The sequence below is a fragment of the Vanacampus margaritifer genome, chromosome 14 (assembly GCF_051991255.1).
Source record: "Vanacampus margaritifer isolate UIUO_Vmar chromosome 14, RoL_Vmar_1.0, whole genome shotgun sequence".
Classification (NCBI taxonomy): Eukaryota; Metazoa; Chordata; class Actinopteri; order Syngnathiformes; family Syngnathidae; genus Vanacampus; species Vanacampus margaritifer.
Window position 1 is genome coordinate 1,709,425 of NC_135445.1, and position 18,515 is coordinate 1,727,939.

Genomic DNA, 18,515 nt, shown 5'->3' on the forward strand with positions numbered 1-18,515 from the left:
ACTAGCAGGACAATAATGGAACTACTACAGCTGTCCGTTAGGACTTGATATTTCACAAATGAACCAACCAAGTAGCAGTATTTGTCCATTTTTAATTATTTATTTTCCAAGAGAACGACTCATATGTTTTATTCAATACTGTATTTATATTAATTAAACATAAATGATGGGCTAATGAGTAGGATTAGATTAGTTTTACTTCCTACTATTCCTTTATGTAAACTGTGCCGAATGATGTATATGTTTCTGTTTATGTATTCGAATAAAGCCATCACTCAATAATAGCTGCACTTCGGAGAAATGTAAGGCTTTTTCCTTAATTAAAAAAATAAATCTTAAAACATGCTGGAAAGTAATAACTGTAATTAATAGATATTCGTATATTTAAATAATGTTTTTGACAGTAGTAGCAGCATAGTAACCCAAGATGAATATATTTGCATTCAAGGATGATGTTTGATCAAATCAGGAAAAAGAACATGTCAACTTGCAAGGTTTGCAACTCGAAGATAAGACACAACAACGCGTTCAGCTATTCTATGCATGTGTAATTATAGCCATAATGTCTTCTCTTAATACTGTGATGCATTTTCCTTTTCAACAACTTTATTTGTTGACTCTTTTTTGTTTTTGTACAAAGTGTGTTGTGATTTGATGCTAGAGTCTCTAAAGGGCATTCTTTACAGTCACTGGAACATTCAAAAGAGTCTACATTCATGGAGTAAGAATGGTAGAAAGTAGTGATGCACCGAATATTCGGTCACCGAACATTTTCGGCCGAAATAAAATTCACGCCGCGTTTCGGTTTTCGGCCAAGCATTTTTCATTTTCGGTTTCGGCCAAGCATTTTCATTTCGGTGCATCCCTAGTACAAAGTGTTAATAAATGAGTGAGTGGCAAACTGATGGGGATCCATACAATGCTAGTTTTCTGTAGTTCCAGCATTAAATGAGAGTCTTCTCTGGCGCCTCCACTTGGCTCTGCGGTTTTTAAACCACACCTGAAAACAGAAAAGATAGAACAAAGAAAATAAAAACAAGATTAATTTATACTTTTATTTTAGATATACAAAAAAAAATTCTGTAACTGCGAGTATTGATTTTTTTAAATGTTACTTAATACATCACTGTTCAACAAAATTGCTGCGTCTCCAAATTTTGGGGATTATTGTTTTTCAGTAAAGCTAGAAATAATATATTTTTTTGTTGGACTACAGCATACAAGATCTCATTTAAAGAATTCTTAAAGGTGCTTTTTACTCATTTGGAGGGAAATTTAAAGAATTATTTATTTTATTCATGTCAAACAAAAATATTTTTGTTGCATCATGTATCTATTTTTCAAATAAATCAAAAAATATTTTGGGGGGGTAATTAAATTTTTTTAAATTGAATCACACACTAAGAATAAATCTTTTTTTTTTTTTCAAAGCATCAAAGTTGAAATCCTCCACAGTATATACTGTATAACATGTTTTCTTAGCAAAAAGGATATAAAAAAGCAAAAGCTTTTGGAGATAATTTTTATTTTTTTTTGCTGATGAACAAGTCGTCTGTCTTTGTTGAACCTACAAATAAATAAATAAATATATCACTTGTTGGGATCAAAAAATAAGCTACAAAATTTAATTTGAAATATAATGGAATAATTAATTAATTTAATTTGCTTAAATCCAAAAACTATTTTAAAAAATAGTGTTAAAAAAATAGACACACACTATTTAGACATTTTGTTTCAACAAAAAAAGATGAAGTTACACTAAATTTGTGACTATTTTTTTATTAATTTTTTTTCTCAAGCATCACACAGGCCTGGTCATTAAAAAGCCTTTATGTTGACAAATTATATTAAAACAGATCTTTATTTCCAGACCTATTAAATGTTTTTTTTTTTTGCATGTATTTATTTTATTAACAATTGTATTTTTAAACCTCAAAAACAATAACATTTTGTATGCTTTCATTGCAATATATAGAAAAAATAAGAATGACATGCTCTTGTCAGATATTTTGTTTGGATGTTCAAGATGGAAAAAAATCAATCATTTGGCCTTCGCCGGCCACCGTAGCCCCATCTTACTTCCACCCTCTCTTCTCGGAGGCGAGTGCTTTGCGCTAGTTTCTCCCGAGCGTTGACGTCCGGGTAGTGATTCTGCAGGAAGAGTTCCTCCAGCGCGTCCAGCTGCTCCTCGGTGAAGATGGTTCGGTGTCGCCGGGTCCTCCTCGGCGTCTGGGCCGCCGCTGCCGCCTCATCTTCTCGCACGGCGGGCTCCGACATCGCCAGCCACCCCGCTTGGGAGGGAAGCCCAGCGAGTGGTCGCGGTGTTGGCACCGCAGAGGAGCAACTCTTACCTTGGGGGAGGTCAGTCGTCATGTTTCCACGGCAGCAACATATTTGGGTTGCAATGTCCCAATTTGGCAAGTTTGACATTTTGCACTAACCTTGACGAGGAAGGTCAATCCTTCCGTCCCCGCAACAACAGCAGCAGCAGCAGCAACAACACAAACACCACACCGCTGGATTATCCCGGGCCGCGTCTGGATAACTCCCCAGGATGTCTTGGATGGTGAACGGGAACTTTTGCCTTTCCATGTCGACAGCCTCGGCAACACTGGACCCAGCTTCTTGCAGAACGCCACCTGGAAGATTGGAAGAAGAAAAAAAAAAAAAACAGAAAAAGGTAAAATCCCCACTTGCAGACATAAACCAGCTAATCTGGGGCTAGTTTTTGTGAAAAGGTTAATCTCACCTTCGTCATTCCTTTTCATCAGATTTCGGCTGCATAAAATGAGATGTGGAAAAGCGCCAAAGATCCTCATTGTTGGCGGGTTTACAGAGAAAATCTCGGTATTAGGGAGGCGGATTTAGAGGAGGGAAAAGTTTTCACTCATCATCTCTGATTTCTTCTGTATTAACCAATAAACGTGGATTACGATACGATACAGACGGACGATGAAGCCATCTTGTTCCATGTTAACAGTTGCCTTTTTTTTTTCTTCCTCCTGTTATCAGCGTGGCACAGAGTTGATTTCATAGCAGGCCGGCGATTAATTCCACAATGTGTCCTCACATGCGGCCTTTTGAGAGCAGATCACAATAAACGCCATCTCATCCCTTTGACGGCGGCTTTAATAGCTTGCCAGATGCTATCGGCGCTCATTGTGCGCCTCTAACGGCTCCCGTTTCATTACAGGGGATTAGGAGCAGAAGAAAAGATGCCGTTGCAACGCTACGTTGCTCAAGTCATATTTGCTCAACAACGGCCTTTTATTCCCAGGAAAAAAAGTGAGATACGTTTGAAATGTCAAAAGGACCGTCACCTGATTACAGTTTTTGGATTGAGGATGTGCGGAAGATGAACAATGAATTGACGGATTCTTTGATTTGGAGAGAATCTGAGATGCAAATGATGCCCCATCCCTAAAACTACCTTGTAAGAATCTACACTCTCCAGCCATGACATTAACTCATTCACTGCCATAAATTCATGGAAAAAAAGATTATTAAAAATTAGGGGTGACAGGCATCACTTCACTAGTTAACTCACGATTAGTCACAAATTTGACATCTGTTCTAAATGTACAATAAAAAAATTATAGGTTTTGGAAAAAAGTGGGGGGAAAAATTGAACTAATAGAAATAGTTCAAATATTTTTTTTTTTACGTTTATAGCCGTCAATGGCAGTGAATGAATAAAAAAAAAGATTATTAAAAATTAGGGGCGTCAGGCGATTACATTTGTAATTGTAATTAATCGCATTACTTCACTAGTTAACTCACGATTAATCACAAATTTTATATCTGTTCGAAATATATAATAAAAAAAAATTAGGTTTTCATACTCTTGTTAACAAAAATGGGAAAAAATGTTAAACTAATAAAAATTGTTCAAATACATTTTTGACGTCTATTATCGTCAATGGCAGTGAATGAGTTAATAGGAAATAGAAATACTCGTATGTACAGTCGTCCTTTTTTTAAAGAATGCACAAAGTAGCAACCATATTACGTTATTATCAATATAGAAAACCCCCAATGTTAATAATAAAGTTGGACAATGATTTGCAAGTACTTTTGAATTGATATGCATTTGAATCCACAACAAATACAAGATATTCATGTTAAATTTCATTTTGTTCAGATAATTATTATTAAAATAAATATTTTTAATATTTAACACCCTTCATTCCATGTTGATTGCACAATGTGCAGGTTGTTTGTAAAACAACCTCAAAATAGTCTTTTTGTTTTTTTTACGTCAACCTTTATTCAGTAGTGCTCATTGTGCAGTCTTTCCACAGCCACTAGGGGGAGCTTTGGCTGAGGATATCACTGTTTATTAAAATCTAATTGTGTCATTGATTTAATGCATTGGAATGCAATAGTCATTTAAAGCCTCCCTTTTTTATTTATTTTTTTTTTTTTACATGAAATTGCTCTCTTGTCCAATTTGTAAAAAGAAATGTAATCGGGTAGCGAGGATAGAAAACAGATTTTGTTTTTTTTAGCCCGAATTATACGACTCAAATCATAAAATAAGGAATGTAAGAAATGATATTTCATATTGATATAACGAGCTGAAGTTGACAAAATTGACACCCTCGGAGGGGGATGGGACTTGGAAGTACCACTTTAATATGTTTTCTTCTCATCAGAACATAAACACTTTATATTTTTCATTGACATGATTTTACATAGTGATTCAAATATTTTCATTCAGCAAATCTTCCTTTTAAATTAATCATATAATGCAAGCACACATTCTGTGGGTATTTTTCCTTGTGCTTTAGTTATATTTGGGGGATGGGGACAAAAAAAAAAAAAAAAAGGAAAGTGACCAAGTATTAGTGACATACAGTAAAGGAATCAAATAAACGAATTGCACCATCATTAACATTCTCTTAACAGCATCTAAAATAAAGACAAGTGTCCTCCTCTCACGAAAATCTGTGAGTTGTTGACGTCCCCCTCCTCTAAAAAGTTTTAGAATTGGCAAGAGACGCCACAAGACGCACTGCTGTTCTTGTAGAAATGGTCTGGCCAAATGAAGCTCCTCCCCCCCGACTTCAACATAGTTCCTTGAGACCAAGATGGCGCCAAAGCAATAGAGAAGAACGAGACCAAATTTGCAAAATCTGTGAATCCAGAATTAGCCAATCACGACACAAAGCTACTCCATTCCGCCAATCAACGTCGACAACTGGGTGATGTTTGAAATCGTTGGCATTATTATTGTTATGGATGTCAACGGTCACTTCATTCGCTATATTAGGGCCACCGTCAGAAGCCAACAAGAGCTATATTATCACGTGTACTGTGTTAATTCTGCAGTCAGCACTCATTTATATATATTTATATATATATATATAAGAAATGCTTCCTATAAAAAGGAAAACAAAACAAAGAGTCTTATCTTGTCTCTAGGAATAAATCCCATGTCGTGTTCACGCAATGAGGAGCCAAAACATGATGACCAGCGCCACGAAGAGGAAGAGTCGGGACAGGAACTGTTCGTCCATGTGCTGCGGGGTTCCCGGGGCAGCTGAGCAAGGGATTGGGGGGTAATAAAGTTAGGATTAGGAGCCCATCAATTCAAAGGGTACGCTGAATACCTGGTGGGGGTCTGCCGTCGTTTATGTTAAAGGCCGTGGCAAAAATGCCAAAGGGGAAGGCGCCGATTCCAAAGGACATCTGAAAACCTCCGTCCCCAAAGCCGAATCCTTGGAAGCCCTGTGGAATGGGAGGACGCTTGTAATGACTGCCCCCTGGTGGCCAAGGTGAAAACACCACACGGAGAAGCACAATGCCCGTATCATGGTGCACAACAGTTGAATTCTTTACATTCTATTAAATTATGTCACTGCTATATATATATATATATTTTTTTTTTAAATAAAGTCCATTACTGGAGCCTTCAATGACATGTTGTGAGTGATACTTACGCCGCGATTTTCTGGCTCCGGCCGTTGGCCTTGTGGTCGCGGGGGTGTTTTTTCTCTTCAAAACAAACAAAACAAAAAGTGCCTTTGACTTCAGTCACGATGACCTTTGTTGCTGTGTCTGTATTGAAGAGCTTCCTACCTGGGGTCCTGCTGACCGGTGCTTCCACGCCCATATAAGGGGATTACCTTGTCCCTGCTGATGCCGGCTTTACACACTGGGCACACTTGTCTGCTCGGTCTCGTCTCCAACCACTTGAAAAAAAACAAACAATTGTATCCCCAAAACTTCTAATACACAGCTGAAAACAGAAGTTCACATCCACCTTGTAAAAATAACCACTTTTTCCTATAGGACTAGGAGAGGGGCTGGAAAAGTGTAAACAGGAAATACAGTGATACCTCAGCTCACGAACTTAATTGGTTCCCGGAAAGTGTGTGTGAGGCGAAAAGTTCGTCTTCCAAACATTTATTTCCCATAGGAAACCATTAAAATGAGAATAATCCGTTCCCAGGTCCCCATAAAACATAATTTTCTACTAAATAAGCCTTAAAACTACACAAAATATACCTTATTTTATGTATAATAAATGTGCTATTGTATTGTAATTAACTAAGTCACACAAACGCACACCTCGTTCGTGTTTTTCGATGATCTCCTTCTTCTGCTCGACCGTAATTTTCTTTAAGGTCTTCTTAGGCTTAACACTAGCCTGTGGTTGGGTCTTTTTCAGTCCCATGATAGCAAAAGTACACTCCAAAATGTCGACCAAACACAAACCACGTCCGCACTCAAAGAAAGGAGGGTGATGAACTGGGACGCCGTGAGCGTGCGTCAGCTTCTCGTGATTTCTCGTGTCGCGTGATTTGGTTCGTCCGCCGAAAACTAGTTCGTCAGCTGAGACTATATGCTCGCGAATTTAATGTTCGTGAGGCGAAAAGTTTGTGAGCTGAAGCGTTCGTCAGCCGAGGTATAACAACAACGATATATATCGTCGCTCTTTTGTCCATTTATGTTTGTTTTTTTTACATTTTTGGGAAGAAACAGAATGCAGACATCCCCAAAACATAGACATAAGTATTTTTCACATAGCAGCGACGATATGATATATTATGTTAAATCCTGGTTGGCTGCTACCCAAACAACGTCCAAATATGACCTAGTTGTTTTATTTGAGTTCATGTCGGACAGTGACGGAAAATAGGGTACATGTCTTTATTTATAGTAAACTTCTGATTTCAACTGGAGATGATAACCTGGACTAGTAAATGTTTGAAAATGACAGTTGCGCTTACCTGATGCAAACAAGGCCAGCTGATCACGATTGATTGAGGAGCATTTGGGAAAGAAAGACGTCACATTAAACATAAGGCACAAAAACAACAATATTCAAGCAAGCTTTTGCACACTGTCTCTCATAGCGAAGCAGCCAAATGATCAAACTTTGAAGCTCAGCCCACATTAGGTAGCCTCAGCAAATATGTTCATCAGTTTTCGAGCGTTCATATGTCGCGGTCCGATTGATGGCCTTGCGAACATCACAGCTCATGTGTTTTCTGGGTTTGGTCAAATGTTGTTCGTGGTGTGGTGATTAGATGGATTACATTGGGGAGGGCAGACAGAACATATTTTTTGCAAATATATATATATTTTTTTGTAACTTGACTTGCACTTATTTTTTCTTCACAAAGTATAATACATACAATTTTAGTGTCATTTTATAGCTAGGTAAAATATGTGGACTTGCTGTTGTCTGATTTGCAACGAAAACGATAACTGTTTGCAAGACCATCTCAATAAATGCTAGATTTGGAAAATAGTCTTTACGGTCTTTTTAAAATTATTATTATTCATGTCAAATCCCCAATCCTGGAATTTTTTTTTATAATTTAGAACCAGGAACAAATCTTCAAGTCAATTGAAATGATGGAAAATTTGGAATGAGAACGCTGAAAGTCCACCAGCGTCGTGGAGGTTTTTTTCCCTTCCACTTCTTCTTACCAGAAGAGGTGTCCACACAGGCTGATGACTGCATCCTTGGCGGTGTCCAGACAAATGTTGCACTCAAACGTGCTGTCCTGGTTGCCACCGTCGGCTGCGGTCGAGCCGCTGGACCCGGGGCTCGCGTTCTCGGCGGCGGCGGCGGCTGCTGCTCCTCCAGGGCAGCCGCTGACCGGAGGGGGTGAAGAGGGGGCCGCGGTGGCCATTTAAACTACAACTCTAGTCGGTTAAAAACAAAGTACAGCCGGCTGGCGAAGCTCCGCCAACATCCAGCACGTCAAAAGTCGCACATGAAGGCACCCGGAAGTCGCACAATTCTTCGGAGTTCGGCGTCTTCGGGGTCGAAGCTACACCGTTAGCTTGCTTCCTGGTGTCAAGCTGTCGTAGGCTAACAGCTAAGCTAAGCGACGGAACGAAAATAAGTAGTAGTCGGAAGTGACGTGAACCCACGGCAAAGTATTCAAAAGACGCCTTTGAAAGCAAAAGTGCGAATTTATTATTGTTCGAAGTTGAGGAAGCTAGTTACGTCACATCGTAGAGAGTTGGCGTTTTTCTTCACGGATTTCACCCCCTAATACATTAAAACTAAAAGCACACAGCGCTATCTAGCGTCGGGAGGACTTAAGTGATGCCATATTTTGTAAATTCAATTCAGTGAAATATAGATAATAATAATACTAATTACCAAAATAGGTTTAAGTCAGTCTTTTTAAAAAATAAAAAATAAATCATCAATACAGTATATGCATTTGAAACATACATTTTGAAAGAAGGCAGGCATAAATTGAAAACGAAAGGCTTGAAGGGGAAATGAAAATTCCAGTGAATAAAATGAAATGCAGCAAAGGACAACAAATGTAGAAGTTATGTGGTCAATTCAAGGCAAGCGCAGTTTCAAAAAAAGCTGTACTGGTGAGCTCAGTGTTAACGATGTTGTTGTGTTGCAAGCAAAACAACCAAGTTCCTTTTCACTTTGGAGTAGGAGACTTTTTTCAAACGTCCTTTTAGGATAAACAGACACTCAATTTGTGAAAATCTGTCAAAGTAGTTTTGGGTTCTGATTCTTTGTGGCACAAATGAGTGACATGGACCCAAAAAAGTATCAAACCAAAATGTCCGACTTTGTTTTCATCTGTTCCTGAGACTTTTTCCTGCGTCCAACCACAAGACACCTTCCGCTGTTCACATACAGCACACAGCTATCGTCACCAACATGCAAATGGAACACAGGATCAAAGGTTTTGCATGTTTTGCACCGACTGAGAACGTCCTGTCCGGAAATCCTCCGCCATCACCGACTCCAGCTTTTGCGTCAGCGAGAGTCTTAAGATTTGGCTGAAGTCATTCCCGATAAAAACGTAGAGAATGGGCGACAGGAAGCTGTTTGCCGCCGCCAAAGTGGCTCCGGCTTTCATCCCGATGTGAAGACTGTCCAGGCTGAGGTTCTTCCAGTCCAACTCCAGGAGAAGAAACGTGTGGTAGGGAACCCAGCACACGAAGAAGCAGCCGATGAGCGCCGCCATGATTTTGTAAGGCTTGCTGGATCTAAATGGATGAAAGGGAGGGGGCGGGGTCACGAGGAGTAGAAATGAAGAATGTGCACAAGCTCAAGTGTCTTAATAAGTCAAACATCACAATCAATCACAAGAACAGAGACAAAACACAACCTGGTTTAGCAATGAGGCTTCGATAGCACGGCTAAGCTAATGCTTTTTTTTTTTAAATGCCAACATCCCAACCGGAATGGATTAGGACGGGTATGACTGATATTGGACCTGATGCTCATCCCTCGCAGCTTGGCAGCCAGCACCGAGCTGCACAACACGATCACCAGGAAAGGCAGCAGGAAGCCGCAGACGAAGCGGCTCAAAGCCACCGCCTTGTGCGTGGACGGCGCCATGTAGCCCGTGTAGCACTGGACCGCATCCCCCCGGGCCGCCGTTTGCCTGAAAATGAGCGAGGGCAGGGTGAGGAGCGCCGAGAGGGCCCACGTGAGCAGCACGGCCGCCGAGGCCCCGCGGACCGTGCGGTGGTTCCGCGACCACACGGGGAAGGACGCCACCGCGCATCGGTCGGCGCTGATCAGAACTAAAAGGAAGACGCTGCTGTACATGTTGAGGAAGAGCGCGGAGGACGCCAGCTTGCACAGCGCCAGTCCGAAAGGCCAATGCGAGGTGAGCATGTAGACCACCTCCAGGGGCAGGAGGCCGCAGAACAACAAGTCCGAGATGGCCAGACTCAGGTACCAAGTGGTGACCACCGTTCTTTTCATCTTGCAGCCGCAGATCCAGATCACCAGGGAGTTGCCCGCCAGGCCCACCGCGCACACCAAGACGTTGACGGCCACAAAGAAAGGCGTCAGCGACGCATGGCGACCGCCGACGTTCAGCGAGCCCGGCACGCTGACGTTGGCTTCCGATTCGTTGTCTGCGGTGTAATCGCCATATTCGATGTAATCCACACTCATCTTGGATGCTCTCCTGAAGCCACACAAGTTTGATCTGGATTTAACACAAAAGACCCTCAATTTAGCTCAAGGGCAGTAATTTACTGGACAGGTGTCGCATCATACAAATATTATTAACATTTCTTTGTCAGGAGCAGACATCCATAAACTATAATACAATTAAAAAGCATGACATTTCAACAGATGCATTTCTAAAGTAAAACTTTATAAAATTTTATATACTTTATTGAGGACCAAAAAGATAATTTGGGGTAATACAATACATGAACCCTTGACACAATCCATTCAAAACTTAACAAAAATAGACACCCCCACCCAAAACAATAACAACGTACTATTCAGATTGTGAAATAAAAATCTTTCACTCAAAAGAAAAGCATTTTCTCTAGCGACATTTAAGTTTCCTAATAAGGGCCAAACTTCACTTCAGTAAACTTCTCATTTATTCTTACAAATTTAAGATGAGTACAATAAATTCCCGCTTATTCCCATGGAAGTTTCCAAGTTTGAAAAGACCCCTTTTACAAACACAATACTCACTTTGCGTGCTGGCTTGGGTTAGAATTTAGAAGCAATCCAGACATGAAGCATTTCTGCTGACTCTCATGCAACTATGCAACTTCCCATTTTCTTGTTTCCTGGCCAGTTCCTGAAAAAGTGACAATATGAAATGTGATTTTCTTTCCAATATGTTTTTTTTTTTTTAACAAAGCATTCACTTCATTTTAAAGTAGGAGTCACCGGAATTGAATCAGGTAGTTACTTAGCCTCTCAAAAAGCCCTGTTGGCTTGTCTAAAATAGATGATGGGACATTGTGATTTCCTAATAATATTGTAAAAGTGACCATTACAAAAATAAGAAGTACTTGCGGGTATTTAGAGAAATAAAATGTTGTATATTGAGGTTTGTCCATTTCCTACCTTGTTTTGATCATTGTGACAAATCACAATCAGTGTCTTCACATATCAGATATCATTAATAACATAATTAAAGGTAATTTGAGGAAATGTGTTATTTCTCAAGTGTGTATGAAACTGGCAGCCGTTCACAATCAACCAGTGCGCAAAAAGTAGCTCTCAGTTGAAAAAAAAGTTGGGGACCCCTGGTTTACGTATTCCAATGTTAACATTTTTACATAAAAGTTTCTTCACGTGGAAAATTGGGGACCGACAATTGGATTAGACTGGCAAAATATTTTAATTCTAAATGTCATTTTACGAAGAGCATTCAAATATTTGCAGTGTAGACGTGTTACTACAAAAAAAAAGGTAAAATACTCTAAGCTTCCAAAAGCCTCCTCTATGGAAATGCATATGGACCGTAGATCATAATTTTCGTTATTTTTTCCATTCAGTCTCAGTCAGATACATAACGCATCTTTTCGTTGTATAATACACCATAAATTCAAACAGACATTTTGCCAACGACAACCCTTAACTGCGCACAATATGCGCAGTCGTGACTGTCCCCGCCCCTTGTAGTGACGCGTAAACCACGTGACCAGTTAGCCGTTAGCCCTTTTAGCCTTCCTTAAATATTGGTCCGTTTGGAAGTGCGTCATTTCGGTTGTGTTGTTGTTCTCGTATCCAGCAGCATGGCGGCCACTTTGGCGAACAAATGCCTCAGTCCACTCACTTTACTCACCAGGAGGCTTTCGGTACCGGAGTTCTTCTCTCAGTGTTGCTATCACCAGAAGGTAGAAAAACTCCTTTCATTTTCTTTTCAAACAGCGTAAGGTAACATTTGATAAGTGTCACATGAGCTCGTAGGTGACCTCCAAATTAAGAAATAAGAATGATTTATTTTTGTAAAATAAATAAAATACGTTCAGCTCTGCCTAACTGCTTTCGCACGGTTAAATGTTGAACGTGTCATGTGAAATGATCATTTTCATAATGAATCATTTGTATTTTGTTGAGCTTCACCTTTATCATCATGTATACTAATTAACAGGGGCTTTAAATGATCAAAAGTCCGGTAATATTTGTTACATTAATACAAAAAAAAAAAGCGTTAAGTTCCTACTCTACAAATGGTTAATGAATTTCATTGTGTATTGTTTTTTTAAAATGTGCTTAGCTTGTTAAATAATTGATTAATGCAATTATTGCCGATGAATAAAAATATCGAAATGTGTGATGTTGAATAAAGATGTCGATTTGTCAAACCAATTAATTTATATTGTGAATAAAAAGGAGAATTATATTAATATTTAAACGTATGTTACATATTGCTGTTTTTTTTTTTTACATGTAAAACTGATAGCGTGGTAGGAAAAGTCATTTTTAAAGGTTTTATGAAACGCAAAACAAATTCAATTGTGGTTCGTAAGATTGGATGACTGAAAGTCAACATCGGCAAAGGCTTTTTTGAGCAACCTCATAAAATTCCATTGAATCGCGATACGTTCAAATGAATGATTTGCGCAATTGTGCTATTAAAATAACGACGCTTACGTTTTTTTCAACCTCATTTACCCAATGGCGCACATTTTACTTTTTTTTTGTTTCTTTTAGGTAAAATGTGACACTGCGCACTGAATGCAACTCAGAACTCAAAAAGTTGCCTTGGCGTTATAACTGGACTCACTCCGAGTACCTGCAACACATTTTAAAGTCGCATGCTGTACATATATGGATAATATTTATATGTGAACAGTAATTTACCATGATGTAATGTTGCCTCGGTCACTGTGACTTGCAGAAAGTTGAAGAGGGGGAGAGGGGGGGGGGCGGTGGGGGGGTCAGGTGGAGTTCAGGCTGCAGTCGTTGTCACGGCAAAGAATGATATCCGCTCCTAATGTGTTTACTCCATTGTGGCTCATGCGTCATGCTGGAATGGCGTCCTTGTGCAACGGTGACCAGCAGGTCTCCATCACGCTCATAGACGGCGTTGGAGGACTCGGATAATGGGGGGGGAAATATACACATCAATTATTTTGATTGGTATTGGAATCGTAAACATGTTGTCCATCCCCGGCTGCGTGTATGTGAATATTCATCATTTGATGCGTGTTTGTGCAAAACGCCGTCGTTGTACAGCAAGCGCTAACGTCAGTTGTGTTGCGGCGGATGAAGGTGATGGATCATTACGAGAACCCGAGGAACGTGGGCACCCTGGACAAACGCTCCAAGAAGGTGGGCACCGGCCTGGTGGGCGCGCCGGCCTGCGGGGACGTCATGAAGCTGCAGGTTTGGCGCCACAATCGCACGTTTGCCGCCTGTGTGCCCGTGAGCACGGCACCTACATCAGCCCATACATACCCTAAAAGTGAACCATTTGCATCATGATGAGATGGTTTAGGCTTTTTTTTTTTTTTGCAAAAAAATAACTTTGGTAATTATTTTTTAAGAGGGTGACTATCGTTTTTCTAGTTATTTTCCACAATTGATTCCCCATTTTAGTAGTTATTATTTATTTATTTTGTATTCACCTTTACCAATTCCGACTTTATTACTATTAATTTCAGGAATAAAAAAAAAAGTTACCTTTATCAAAAATAACTATTTCAATATGACATTTTTTGTGCTTTTTCTGAAAATGACTTTCATTATTTAATAATTAAAAAAAAAAACCTTCACTGAAGATAGCTTAATTTTTTTCAGTATTTCTCCTTTTTTTATGGTGTTTTTGAAATTAGCAATTTATTTTAATTTGAATATTTAAAAAAAAAAATGTATACCAAAAAATAATTTTAAAAAGATAGGGTTCCTTTTCTGAAAATAATAGTTATTAATATTACATGTTCATTTAAAAAAAAAAATACATTTATTTCCCCTTGTCCAGAAAACAGTTTTAATTTTTATCTGTATATTAAATGTTATTTTTGTTTTTATTGTAACTGTGCCTTCCTTTTTTTATGTCAAATAAATTCTTCATTTTGATTGTATGTTTTTTTTTTTTGGGGGGGGGGGTGTATTGTTTTATATGCATTATTTTGTGTCTGGTGCTGCAACAAACTATTTTATTAATCAAATAATCTGTACATTATTTTGTTGATTAATTGATGAATCAGTTTAAAATATTGTAATTTTCATCCCTTTATTCCAAAATTGGAGATTTCAAATGAACTCATTCACTGCCATTGACGGCTATAGACGTCAAAAATTAATTTTAACGATTTCTACTAGTTTAACATTTTTTCCCACTTTTGTTAACAAGAGTATGAAAATCTAGACATATTTTTTTTAAAGAAAAGATTATTAAAAATTAGGGGCGTCAGGCGGTTAAATTATTAAAATTTAGGGGCGACATGCGATTAAAATTTGGAATTGCAATTAATCGCATGACTTCAATAGTTAACTCACGATTAATCACAAATTTTTAATCTGTTCTAAATGTAAAATCATTTTCTTCTAGGTTTTCATACTCTTGTTGACAAAAGTGTGTGGGGGGGGGGACGTTAAACTAATAGAAATAGTTCAAATGAATTATATATATATAAATCTATAGCTGTCAATGGCAGTGAATGAGTTAACAGTGCATAAAAATAAATGAAGTATGATTCACTTATTACTGGTTCAAATTGTAACAAGTTTGAAAATAGGCAAAAATGTTGATTGTTGTTTTTCAAAGTAAAAGCAAATGTTTTATTTTGATTGGACACAACGATAATCCGTCTGCTATCGTGGAGGTCGGCAGAAATGGGCGAGTATTTACTTTTTGAGAAGCAGAAATTGCCAAGTTTGAGACAAATAATGACTCACTTTTCAATAATGACTCACTATTAAATTTGACAATGGATGACTTCTCGCACCTGCAATCCCTTGCGTCAACCCCTTTTGAATGTCGTCCCAGGTCGAGGTTGACGACGACGGCAAGATCGTGGACGCCCGCTTCAAGACGTTCGGCTGCGGCTCGGCCATCGCCTCCAGCTCGCTGGCCACCGAGTGGATCAAAGGCAAATCTGTGAGTATCGGCGGGAAAGATTGCATGTCGCGCCAACGCCGCCGGCTCACCGCGCGGCGTTCTCTCTCTCCCAGGTGGACGAAGCGCTGAGCATCAGGAACACGGACATCGCCAAAGAGCTGTGCCTGCCGCCCGTCAAACTGCACTGCTCCAGTACGTCTGACGCCGCGTTCAACTGACTACGAGAGCGCTCACTTAGCTTAATGCTAACATAGAATGCGAAATGCCACAGACGAGCGAATGGAAATTAGCATTGATTTGACAGTCATCCTGAAACTGCAATCGACTGCTACAGCAACGCACACAAATGGAATTTTATTTGTATTCGTGAGACATCTGTAATGGAATAAGAAAAATTGGTGTATCTTGTGACATTTTTAACTTACTAATTTTTAATTTTAGACAGTGTGCCATCGTGTAACACTCAAACACGTTTACAAATTTAAGTAAAATTGTTACAAATTTTTACATTAACTCATTCGCCGCCATTGATGGCTATAGACGTCAAAAATTCATTTGAACTATTTCTATTAGTTAAATTTTTTTCCCCACTTTTGTTAACAAGAGTATGAAAACCTATAAAAAAAATTATTGTACATTTAGAACAGATATAACATTTGTGATTAATCGTGAGTTAACTAGTGAAGTCATGCGATTAATTACGATTAAAAATTTTAATCGCCTGATGCCCCTAATTTTTAATAATCTTTTTTTTTTTTCGTGTCAGGCGATTAAATTTTTTAAATTGTAATTAATCTGTTCTAAATGTACAATTAAAAAATTCTAGGTTTTCATACTCTTTAGCAAAACTGGGGGAAAAAAAACTTAAATAGTTCAAATAAATTTTTGACGTCTATAGCCGTCGATGGCAGTGAATGAGTTAAAATAAACTAAAGCACCCCCCCCCTCTCTCTCTCTCTATTCCGCCCACCTAGTGCTGGCCGAGGACGCCATCAAGGCAGCACTGGCCGACTATCGCCTGAAGCAGCAAGACGACCAGCAGGTGGCGGCCCAGGCCTCCAATTGAGCGCCGCTTTCCCGTTTGGCGAGACGCCAACGCCGCCACTTCCTGCACCTGATAACCAACCGCAGCTTCAGCCCGACGTCATGTAATTTAGCCTGTCACGCAAACGCACAATGTTGACGCTTCCAGTTGTTGTTTTATGTTTCCAGCATGGTTGTTAATATGATGTAATCAAGATCATCAATTAAAACGAGTCCAAAAAAAAAAAAAAGGCGTGAGATGTGTCGCTTGTGATGAAACGAGGTCATTTAAACAAAGGTTAAGGGTTTCTTAATTTGAGTTTCAGACTAGGATTTCAAAGTACGGTTAGGGTTTCAAAAGGGATTAAGGTTCCAAAGTAGGGTTTCATACTAGGATTAGGGTTTTGAGGTAGGATTCTAAATGAGGGTCAGGGTTCAAATTATTATTTTTTTAAATGAGGGTCAGGGTTCAAATTATTATTTTTTTAAATGAGGGTCAGGATTCAAATTATTATTTTTTTAAATGAGGTTTCAGGGTTCAAATTACTATTTTTTTAAATGAGGGTCAGGGTTCAAATTATTATTTTTTTAAATGAGGGTCAGGGTTCAAATTATTATTTTTTTAAATGAGGGTCAAGGTTCAAATTATTATTTTTTTAAATGAGGGTCAGGGTTCAAATTATTATTTTTTTAAATGAGGGTCAGGGTTCAAATTATTTTTTTAAATGAGGGTCAGGGTTCAAATTATTATTTTTTTAAATGAGGGTCAGGGTTCAAATTATTATTTTTTTAAATGAGGGTCAGGGTTCAAATTATTTTTTTTAAATGAGGGTCAGGGTTCAAATTATTATTTTTTTAAATGAGGGTCAGGGTTCAAATTATTTTTTAAAATGAGGGTCAGGGTTCAAATTATTATTTTTTTAAATGAGGTTTCAGGGTTCAAATTATTTTTTTAAATGAGGTTTCAGGGTTCAAATTATTATTTTTTTAAATGAGGGTCAGGGTTCAAATTATTATTTTTTTAAATGAGGGTCAGGGTTCAAATTATTATTTTTTTAAATGAGGGTCAGGGTTCAAATTATTATTTTTTTAAATGAGGGTCAGGGTTCAAATTATTTTTTTAAATGAGGGTCAGGGTTCAAATTATTATTTTTTTAAATGAGGGTCAGGGTTCAAATTATTATTTTTTTAAATGAGGGTCAGGGTTCAAATTATTATTTTTTTTAAATGAGGGTCAGGGTTCAAATTATTATTTTTTTAAATGAGGGTCAGGGTTCAAATTATTTTTTTAAATGAGGGTCAAGGTTCAAATTATTATTTTTTTAAATGAGGGTCAGGGTTCAAATTATTATTTTTTTAAATGAGGGTCAGGGTTCAAATTATTATTTTTTTAAAGGAGGGTCAGGGTTCAAATTATTTTTTTAAATGAGGGTCAGGGTTCAAATTATTTTTTTAAATGAGGGTCAGGGTTCAAATTATTATTTTTTTAAATGAGGGTCAGGGTTCAAATTATTATTTTTTTAAATGAGGGTCAGGGTTCAAATTATTATTTTTTTTAAATGAGGGTCAGGGTTCAAATTATTATTTTTTTAAATGAGGGTCAGGGTTCAAATTATTTTTTTAAATGAGGGTCAAGGTTCAAATTATTATTTTTTTAAATGAGGGTCAGGGTTCAAATTATTATTTTTTTAAATGAGGGTCAGGGTTCAAATTATTATTTTTTTAAAGGAGGGTCAGGGTTCAAATTATTTTTTTAAATGAGGGTCAGGGTTCAAATTTTTTTTTTTTTTTAAAAGGGTCAGGGTTCAAATTATTATTTTTTTAAATGAGGGTCAGGGTTCAAATTATTATTTTTTTTAAATGAGGGTCAGGGTTCAAATTATTATTTTTTTAAATGAGGGTCAGGGTTCAAATTATTTTTTTAAATGAGGGTCAAGGTTCAAATTATTATTTTTTTAAATGAGGGTCAGGGTTCAAATTATTATTTTTTTAAATGAGGGTCAGGGTTCAAATTATTATTTTTTTAAAGGAGGGTCAGGGTTCAAATTATTTTTTTAAATGAGGGTCAGGGTTCAAATTTTTATTATTTTTTAAAAGGGTCAGGGTTCAAATTATTATTTTTTTAAATGAGGGTCAGGGTTCAAATTATTATTTTTTTAAATGAGGGTCAGGGTTCAATTTTTTTTTTTAAATGAGGGTCAGGGTTCAAATTAT

At 37.9% G+C, this 18,515-nt stretch overlaps 4 protein-coding genes across 7 annotated transcripts; 1 reads left to right on the forward strand and 3 right to left on the reverse strand.

Annotated features, from left to right (window-relative positions):
• Window positions 1-72: 72 nt before the first annotated feature.
• On the reverse strand, window positions 73-5,119 carry LOC144034085 (homeobox protein goosecoid-2). 2 transcript variants are annotated; one of them, XM_077542635.1, is made up of 5 exons: window positions 5,016-5,119; window positions 2,750-2,778; window positions 2,442-2,639; window positions 2,080-2,351; window positions 73-1,000 (listed from the first exon to the last, which is right to left on the reverse strand). In XM_077542635.1, the coding sequence occupies exons 2-5, from the start codon at window positions 2,766-2,768 to the stop codon at window positions 923-925; spliced, it is 567 nt and encodes a 188-aa protein (XP_077398761.1). In that variant the 5' UTR covers window positions 2,769-2,778; window positions 5,016-5,119; the 3' UTR covers window positions 73-922. The 2 variants fall into 2 exon arrangements, with proteins under 2 accessions (XP_077398761.1, XP_077398760.1); XM_077542634.1 differs by lacking the exon at window positions 5,016-5,119 and having other exon boundaries at window positions 2,442-2,775.
• On the reverse strand, window positions 4,613-8,490 carry rnf185 (ring finger protein 185). Its single transcript, XM_077542636.1, has 6 exons — window positions 7,942-8,490; window positions 7,236-7,254; window positions 6,082-6,194; window positions 5,943-5,997; window positions 5,613-5,730; window positions 4,613-5,542 (listed from the first exon to the last, which is right to left on the reverse strand). The coding sequence occupies exons 1-6, from the start codon at window positions 8,145-8,147 to the stop codon at window positions 5,445-5,447; spliced, it is 609 nt and encodes a 202-aa protein (XP_077398762.1). The 5' UTR covers window positions 8,148-8,490; the 3' UTR covers window positions 4,613-5,444.
• On the reverse strand, window positions 8,255-15,312 carry LOC144034084 (chemerin-like receptor 1). Of its 3 annotated transcripts, none has more exons than XM_077542633.1 (5): window positions 15,166-15,312; window positions 13,076-13,673; window positions 10,949-11,057; window positions 9,717-10,421; window positions 8,255-9,486 (listed from the first exon to the last, which is right to left on the reverse strand). In XM_077542633.1, exons 3-5 carry the CDS (start codon window positions 10,990-10,992, stop codon window positions 9,174-9,176), a joined length of 1,062 nt encoding a protein of 353 aa, XP_077398759.1. In that variant the 5' UTR covers window positions 10,993-11,057; window positions 13,076-13,673; window positions 15,166-15,312; the 3' UTR covers window positions 8,255-9,173. The 3 variants fall into 3 exon arrangements, with proteins under 3 accessions (XP_077398759.1, XP_077398757.1, XP_077398758.1); XM_077542631.1 differs by having other exon boundaries at window positions 9,717-10,442; XM_077542632.1 differs by having other exon boundaries at window positions 9,717-10,442; window positions 13,076-13,652; window positions 15,166-15,288.
• Window positions 11,924-16,544, forward strand: LOC144034087 (iron-sulfur cluster assembly scaffold protein IscU-like). Its single transcript, XM_077542637.1, has 5 exons — window positions 11,924-12,105; window positions 13,487-13,600; window positions 15,207-15,317; window positions 15,392-15,470; window positions 16,253-16,544. Exons 1-5 carry the CDS (start codon window positions 12,004-12,006, stop codon window positions 16,342-16,344), a joined length of 498 nt encoding a protein of 165 aa, XP_077398763.1. The 5' UTR covers window positions 11,924-12,003; the 3' UTR covers window positions 16,345-16,544.
• Window positions 16,545-18,515: the final 1,971 nt, after the last annotated feature.